General features: G+C 31.2%; 1 protein-coding gene across 1 annotated transcript; it reads right to left on the reverse strand.

The window, feature by feature from the left end:
• Nucleotides 1-1,602: 1,602 nt before the first annotated feature.
• LOC107953235 (COP9 signalosome complex subunit 2) lies at nt 1,603-5,947 on the reverse strand. The gene is made up of 12 exons (XM_016888473.2): nt 5,842-5,947; nt 5,633-5,725; nt 4,921-4,999; nt 4,325-4,565; nt 4,098-4,172; nt 3,881-4,015; nt 3,404-3,591; nt 2,759-2,827; nt 2,589-2,679; nt 2,358-2,492; nt 2,105-2,217; nt 1,603-2,012 (listed from the first exon to the last, which is right to left on the reverse strand). The coding sequence occupies exons 1-12, from the start codon at nt 5,849-5,851 to the stop codon at nt 1,922-1,924; spliced, it is 1,320 nt and encodes a 439-aa protein (XP_016743962.1). The 5' UTR covers nt 5,852-5,947; the 3' UTR covers nt 1,603-1,921.
• Nucleotides 5,948-8,650: the final 2,703 nt, after the last annotated feature.

The raw sequence follows: 8,650 nt of genomic DNA on the forward strand, positions 1-8,650 counted from the left end.
CACTAAATTATTTTGAATTTTTTATTGTTTCTTTTTATTTTCTTTTTTCTTTACGTTAGTCAACTAGTGATTAAAAAAGACAAAATTGAATAGTTGGGTAACAAAAAAAGTCTTTAATAATAATCTATAATTGTTGAGCATTTTGTAACTTTTCATAATTGAATGATAAAAAGAAAATTACATTTCTTTTAAATAGTGATTTCAATATAGAATAATTATAAGTTTTAGTAATTACGGTAATTATAAACTCGGTTATACATTATGTTTCAATTTCAATTAATTAGGATATGAATATGGCAACATTAGGTAAACATTCAATTCTACAATTGCATGTCTCTATTCTTATTGTCATCATATTTTAACTAATTGAGATTAAAATTGAAATAATTGAGTGCATTACTATGACTGTTTTATTAAATATTACTATATTCATGGAATATCAAAAATCATTCACTCACTAAAATTGAAATTAATTATTAATTGTACAATTCATAGTTTTCAAATATTTTTTTTATAAATTTACTTAATTAAATATATTGTTAAGAAATTCATATTTTCTTATTAATAGCTTCGTTAATTATTAATAATTTTATTCGAAAGTGTAGCTTTTTTTTATGGAATTGTTAAATTACTAAATTGATCAAATCTTTGCTCCCCAAAAAGAAAAAAGTAAATTAAATCTGAAAAGTAATTTTTTTTTATAAAATTGTACTTTTATTATTATTTTAGTTTTCATGATTTTTATTATAAAATTTTCATTATAATGCTCAATATTAATTTAAGAAAATGAAGCAGCAATGATTTTATGAAAATTAAAGAATTACACGATAAATGATGCAGTACGAGATCTTGGAGGTGATTCTGATTAAGATGGCGTAGGTAGGATCTTTCATACTTTAGAGAAAACAAAAAGTAAAAGAAACTAGAAAAACAAAACCCTAAAAAAAAAAGAAAAGGGAGTAATTATTAGGATAAAGATAATGATGAAAATATATGTCCTGAATATATAATATTTTTAGAAATTAAAAAATAACATGGGGAAGAATAATCCCATAAATGGAAATATGCAAATGCAAGAATGATTTATCTAATTTTCTTAATGGTGAAGGGTATCCTTAAAAATATAATAATAGACACAGAAATATAACTGTCAAACCGATATATAAATAGAGGGGTAATTGATACCTATTTTTGAATAAATACAATTGGTGACTTATTAGCCACGTCTGCTCTAGTGCAGTACAAGATTTGAGACACAATTCAACATCAGATTATTCTTTATCAATAAATCTGCCACATATGTATGTCCCTCCTACAATCCACACATCAAAGTGTGCCAACTAACTTAAAACCCATTTATGTCTCAACTCATTTCTAAAGTAGAATTTCTTCTATTTGAAATCTGGTGATTTAATAAACACTTCATTATTTGGAGCCGACCATACCTTCAAAACTAGGCACTGTTGACATCTAAGAATTGAACCGATTGGCGTGACTTTAGGTTGAGATAAAAAGAACCCAGTTCTATTGCAAAAAATAATTATCACACACAAGTAAATTAGCAAATATGAAAAATCCCAATAACATACTACCAAGCCAGCATTGACAACAGCAACCAGCCATCAACATTCCACATTTTATATGCACTTAATGCAGAGAATCCATATTCTATAGTTCACATTACGACTGTCAATCTCATAATCAAAATTCTTGCAACCAGGCAAATATGTTTTCTTCTTTTGGCTCATTCAACAAAACTACAACTTTGGCTAACCAAACATATAACATCCGATTCTAGGTACACCATTTTCTTTTTCCGAATTGCTATCTAAATCACCTAATATGAGAATTGAGAATGCATATTATTATGGCCTCAATGAACAATGAAATCAGATATACCATATAACGATTTACTTGCAACTCAGGAAACCCTGTTGCTGACGGCTTGATACAGGGATCTAAGCTGCGTGTTCCATTTATCTATAGCAGTGTACTTCTTCATGCCCTTTGATCTGCCATGCATAAGTACAGGTCAAATCACGTTCACATTAGTTCAACTTCAACCACCCCTACTATGTAGTAATTATTAAGGAATAGAGCTCACCTGTCACCCCGCTCCAACAGCCGGTTCACTTGATCAATATGCCCCTCAATACGATTATCCAAGATCAATGAAACTAGCAACTGTTCAACATCTTTTTCTGGCACATTGAGCTCCTGAATATTGAAACCTCAAGGAGTTTAATCATATATTCTCCTTTTAAAAAACTCCAGAGTTTTATCATATAAAAAAAGAATCAATAATCAAATAGAATATCTGACACAACTGACTAGAAAGATAAAACTGTAGCCTTCACCTTTGATATGAAAGGGATCCGGATTCTTGTATATGGTTTTATTAGCTTAAGTAGCACTTGAGTTCTGACATTCTTCAATAGATCTTCGATATAATTTCGGATGAATGGATCATCCATGATTGTCCTTCGGTTACTCTGTGGAAGTCCAAGTTAGCAACTCTAAAGGGGGAAAGAAAGGTCCCAAGCTTAACAATAAGGAAAGCAAAAAGATGCTCTAAGATTTTTCCAAACCTTGAGGATTTTTTCAAACTCTATTATTTCATTTCGTTGATAGGCCGCTATAAGATTTGTCATTGCCAAAATCTCAGGGTCATTTTTGTACCTGTAGGAATAGCAATCAGGATATATATATATAGGAAGAGAGAGCGAGAGAGAAATGGTATAGATATAAAAGAACTTACGGCTTTGCTTCCTGGCCATCAAAAGGATTAACTTCGGATTCCATAAGCATATTAGCCAGAACAAGGTATCTGGCAATGACACGATAAAACAATCAATTTGAAATTTTATCCAATTGGGTAAAAGGAGTAGAAACAAGGCATTTATAGAAGGCATCCAATGCCTTATTTTTCTCTCTTTCTGCTCACACCGTAGCCTATCATTTTTATTTGTGCTCTTGTCAGATATTTTTCTCCTTCCATTCTCATTTTGTCTATCCCTACTTTTCTCTCAGTTTTGCTCTCCTAGTTTCCACTGACTGGGATTTTCTTCATATCTCCTCCACATATTGAACATTCTATATAATCTATCCTCAACCTTTCAGGTTGAACATTAATTTTGTTTTCTTACATTAGTTTAATAAGTGAGCATTTTTCCTCAAAGTAGCCACTTCAGACATATTTATAGAAAAGTTACTTATTTGCTGTAGACCACCCTAGTGCCATATCAAAGGCTGGCAAGCAATCAAGTATCAGAGAATGAGCTTCAGCTCTCATGTCAGAGCTTTACTATTATAATACTAATAATAAGGAGGGAGAGTGGAGTAAATATCAAATACGAAATGAAAAAAATACATATAGAATAAAAAATAGGAATGGCAATCATACTTAAGACATTGAATGCGTCTCTGATTCCCAGCTTCATCATAGTTCTTGAAAGCCTCAAAGAAATCTGTGGCTGCCTCAGCCCATTGACGCTCAGCCATATGCATCTTGCCACCACATTCACGAATTATTCCCATGATCCGTGGATGTGGTATAGCAGACTTGATAGCAAGTGCTTTCTGGTATAATTGCTGCATTTAATCCAACATTTCAGACTCAGCTAAACCGCAATTGATTCTATTAAGAAGCTAGGAGGACAACTACAAAAATTATGATTAATGCTTGACCCCCCCCCCCCAAACACACACACAGAGGTTCTTTCTATTCAAGGCTGTAAAGGGTACATGATTTTAAATTAAATGAGTCGCTTACTTCACAAGAGTAAATAAAGAATATTCAACCAAGCTTCCAAAAATCCTGGACCAGCTCAAATGGACCTTTGTAACTCTGTATCCATATTTCATTTTGAAAGGCGTTTACCTTGAGCTTTTTGTTGTTCTTTGTCTCCGTATACATTTGAATTTCAATTGCATATACCTCCAGAAGCTGACTTCCCTTTTTCTGATCATCTGTACCATCTTCCCTTTGACACGATTTGTGAAGTTCCTTCAAAATCTGAGAGTGCAATATATTAGCTGATTATGTTCTAACATTCTATATTGTGGATAAATGAAATTAAAAGGTTTTGAGAAGATACCTTGCTCATTCGCCCATACTCGCCCATATCAAACCAGATCTTGCAAAGCTTTAGATTTGTCTTAAACCAAAGTCTCTGCATGACAAGAAGAAATACATCAGAGCTTGATACAAATGCTGAAGCCATAGATTTGTCCTAAACCGAAGTCTCAGTGTGATAAGAAGCAAAATATCAAAGCTTGAAATAATGCTAAAGCTCTGAATATTGTAGATTAGATACTTTCTAACCTCATTCTTTGCCTCTTCAAGGGCCTTAAGAGTGGTCTGATAGAATTCTTGCAGGAGATCAAAATTTTGACTAGCTGATCCAGAAACAAAATCCATAATATTGTTTATACATTTTTCACTGTAATTTCGTGTCACTGCTGATTTGATGTACGTTAGCATCTCCCTGTATGAGTCCATCATTTCTTTATACTTCCCTAAACGGTAATAGAGCTTTACAGTTTGCTTCAAAGCTTTGAATCCCCTAACAGAGAAAATATGAGCACACCATTGAATATTGATAAGACTCAAACCAAATACATACTTTTTTGGTGAAAGAGACTATTTTTTTTAATGGAGAGATAAAACAGTAACTACAATCTGCAACGTGCAAGAATCTATTCATATAAATGGAGTTCTTTTGTAAAGTTAACATAACAGAGAAGTCCATCCAAAGTGAAGAGGCAACTGACAGCATATGCTCTTATATTATATAGCTAGCATGTGCAAAATCATAAAAAGGAAAACAAAAAAGCATTGGCGACTATTACAGAAATGCTAGGAAATAACCATAATATACCTGAAGTTACAACTACAAAAGTCAATTCCAGAGAACTCACCACTCAGCCTTTTCAGGCTCCATGCTAACTACTTCAGAAAAACCAACAAGTGCTCCTTCAGGGTCTGTTTCTACCAAACCTTTTATAAAAAGAAGAAGTATAAGTGATAAAAAGTAAGAAATCAATAATTACCAACTAACAAGGTTTAACACATATATCCAAACAGAATTGACCCCTGATCTCTCACCCACCACTGCTATAAGGAAGAGGACATACTATTTAGGGACCAATTAGCATCTGATATCAGGACACTGAAAATGCAAACACATTTTCGCACACAAATACATAACACTAAGCACAGTCCTTTAAAAATAAAATGATCTCAACAAAACATATATTCACCCAAATGAGGGATAGACAAAGAGAGAGAGCCAGAAAACGTTAATTTAAAACCTAATAACAGCGATAGTAGAGAAAGACGGGGGTCTCATAATCAACCTAACATGTTCAGTTTATTATTCAAACACTGCGCAGCAATTATAACTAAAATAATTTCCCAATTTTACAGACTTAAACCCTAGCAGCAGTTCACAACCATATTCGAAAGGTGAACTGTTAACTCTAATCAAAGGTAAAATGTTGAAGTATATAAAAATATAAAGAAACATAAAACATCTTTTATAGGTAAAGTTGAAACAAATCTTGATCATAACCATGTCAAATTTTGAGATTAGAATATAATATGCCCAAAAATAAAAATAGAAAAAGAAACCTTTGGAATTGTAATATTGATTCTCAATATCAACGTCTTGCTCCTCGGGCTCCTCATCAGAGTACTCAAATCCATAATCTTCCATATCCGCATCTGCCCAGTACCAAAAACCGATCGGTTTTATCATAAACTTATAACGAAACTTACATATAAGCTAAAAAACAAAATTTATATTTGAATAAAAGAAAATCAGAGAGAAAAGGAGAGACCTGAAGCCATGGTTACTCTGACAAAACTGGAGGATCAGTAAATTTCAATGTTCTCGGAAATAAGAGAAGCGAAGGCGAAGGTGAAGCTGTCGATTTGTGAAATTATATTAAAATGAATTTACTTTGTGTTTAAATAGAACGATAATCAGGCAAATAAATTTTGGTTTCCAATCCCTCTGCTCTTTTCATAATTAAAATGTATCTCCTCTACTTTTAATTTCCACAATTTAGTCCTTCTACTATTTCCATTGAAGTTGAATTGGGATGACTCTACATCTTCAAAATGAACATTTTTATTGATGTGACCAATTTAAAATACCACTTAAGGTATGTAAGGAAAATAAAATTACCGGCTATCACTCTACTTCAATTGTTAAATCAAAATAGTCAAGAGATGAAATTTCTAAGACTAATGTGCTTGTTTGGATGGAAAAGTGGAAAGATGGAAAGAGTGAATGAAAAAGAGAAGGGACGATTACAAAGAAGGTCGGTTCACCCATTCTAAGGCCAAGAGTCGAATAGGTAGAGGGACTTAAAGATGAATAGTTTTGTGCGGAAATGAATCCCCTTACTATGTGGTATCTTTGGGATAGTTATAGGTAAATAAAAATTCTTATCCAATTATGTTACTCATTAAGCCATGAGAAACCTGATAAAGGATCAAATTCAGTCTAAAAATATTACATTGCTAAAAATATTTTATATTTTTATAAATATAATGTTATCCATGTCGCATATTTTATGTTATTCATTTTTAATATGATTATTTAAAAAAATTATTCTATTTTTAAACTATATATTTAGATAATTAGTCTTCATGTCCAGTCACATTCTATTTTCGATTTATACTTAGATTTTATTTTTGAATTTATATATGTAAACAAGTTAGGTTATAAAATCACTTGTGAATTAATTCACATTATTTAAATTATTTATTTCTTAGGATTGAACCACATTATTGAGCTAGTTTTATTAACCATATATATTCATTTTATTTGTTGTGTTATATAGTGTTTTAATTTTCTTATATGTACTCTTTTTTGTTGTATATCATTTTATTTCAAGTTTAACGTAATTATTTAAATACAATTTTAATATTTCAAAATTTATAATTATTTTTAAAATTAATTAAAGGATAAACTACTAAAATAGTTACTTTTTTTTGTCTCAGGTTACATTTTAGTCACTTATGTTTGAAATGTTACGATTTAGTCAATTATGTTGTCGTGCTATAACATTTTAGTCACTAAGCGTTAATTGACGTTAACGGTGTAACGATAGGCTGACATGACACGTTAAATCATCATTTCAAATGAAAATTTTAGGTTGAATTATAAAATTGGTCCTTATTTTTTTCATTTGTTAAAACTAGTCCCTATACTTTTTTTTGAATAATTTAATTTTTTTATTTCTTTATTTTACTTTTCTTCTTCCCCTTTATTTGTCCACCAAATAAACCAAGTCCTTGTGTAACACCCCATAACCCCGAATCGTCGCCGGAACAGGGTTACGAGGCATTACCGGACAAATCAGACAACTTACGAATATTCACAAATAAAATAACATTCATAGTATAATTTAATAACTAAGTCCCTATAATGAACTCTTGAAGTATAAAACATGTATTAAAAGTGAAACGGGACACGTTCAAGTACTCTGAAATTTTTTTTTTATAAACTTTGACAGCATTTTTGCTTATTTTTACATAAAACCCCCTGCAAATTAAACCGTATCCATTTCAAATATAACCAATTTAACCAACTCATTTCACATACTCATTTTCTATTCTAAATACCTTCTAATCAAATTCAATCAATATAATATCACTTTAAATTTATCAACGTACTAATTAAATTGAAATGGATAAACTTTTTTTTTCATTATAATTCTTAGGCTTGCAGTACTAACATTTTTAACCATTTATATTCAAAACATAATAACCTTTATACACATCCTATGTACATGCCACATTACCAAAAGAAAATATACATCACCAAAAGTTTGCTAAAGTCGGGTCTGGCTTTAGATGTTGGTTCAGTACTTGACTTCTACAACCTGCGTACGCTGAGTATGCATATACTCAGTGGTATCACTATAATTCAATTTATAATTAAATATATTTAATCACACACATACTTTAACATTACAATTATCATCACTTAATGAACAATTCAATCTTTTTATGTTATCATTTGAATATATATATACCATTCTTATTTCTTTATTTCAATTATCACCTTTCACATATGTCATATCATTCAAATTTAGTTTTATCAGTAAATTTATTTCATTTATCCCTATTAACTTGACTCGGACTCGGCGGATACACGGGTTCCAACCAACACACCAGTACGGCACATTGTGCCTTAACGGTACACAGTACCTAATCAGCAATCAGTAACGGTAGCATTAACAGTAACAGTAACAATAACAGTATTCAACACACAAAGTGTTGAATCTGTAACAGTAACAGTAACAGTATTCAACACATAAAGTGTCGAATCAGTAACAGTAACAGTAACAGTAGTTGGCACATAAGTGCCTGATCAGTAAGCCGGCAAAAACCAGTACTCTTCCATATCCTATGGCATGCCAACCATATCCGACTAGCCTGACTAGTTAATAGTGTATTTAATTCACTTTTCAGTACAATTTCCATCTAAGTTCGGTATCAAATATAATTTCTTATTTCATTCAGTTTCACAATATTGCAGTAATTCATTACTTCAGTAATTTCATAGTTCAATGCAGTATACATAACAATATTCAGTAACTTCACAATTCAATTCAGTACTCAAAACAATATTCA

This window comes from Gossypium hirsutum, chromosome A07 (genome assembly GCF_007990345.1).
Source record: "Gossypium hirsutum isolate 1008001.06 chromosome A07, Gossypium_hirsutum_v2.1, whole genome shotgun sequence".
Taxonomy (NCBI): domain Eukaryota; kingdom Viridiplantae; phylum Streptophyta; class Magnoliopsida; order Malvales; family Malvaceae; genus Gossypium; species Gossypium hirsutum.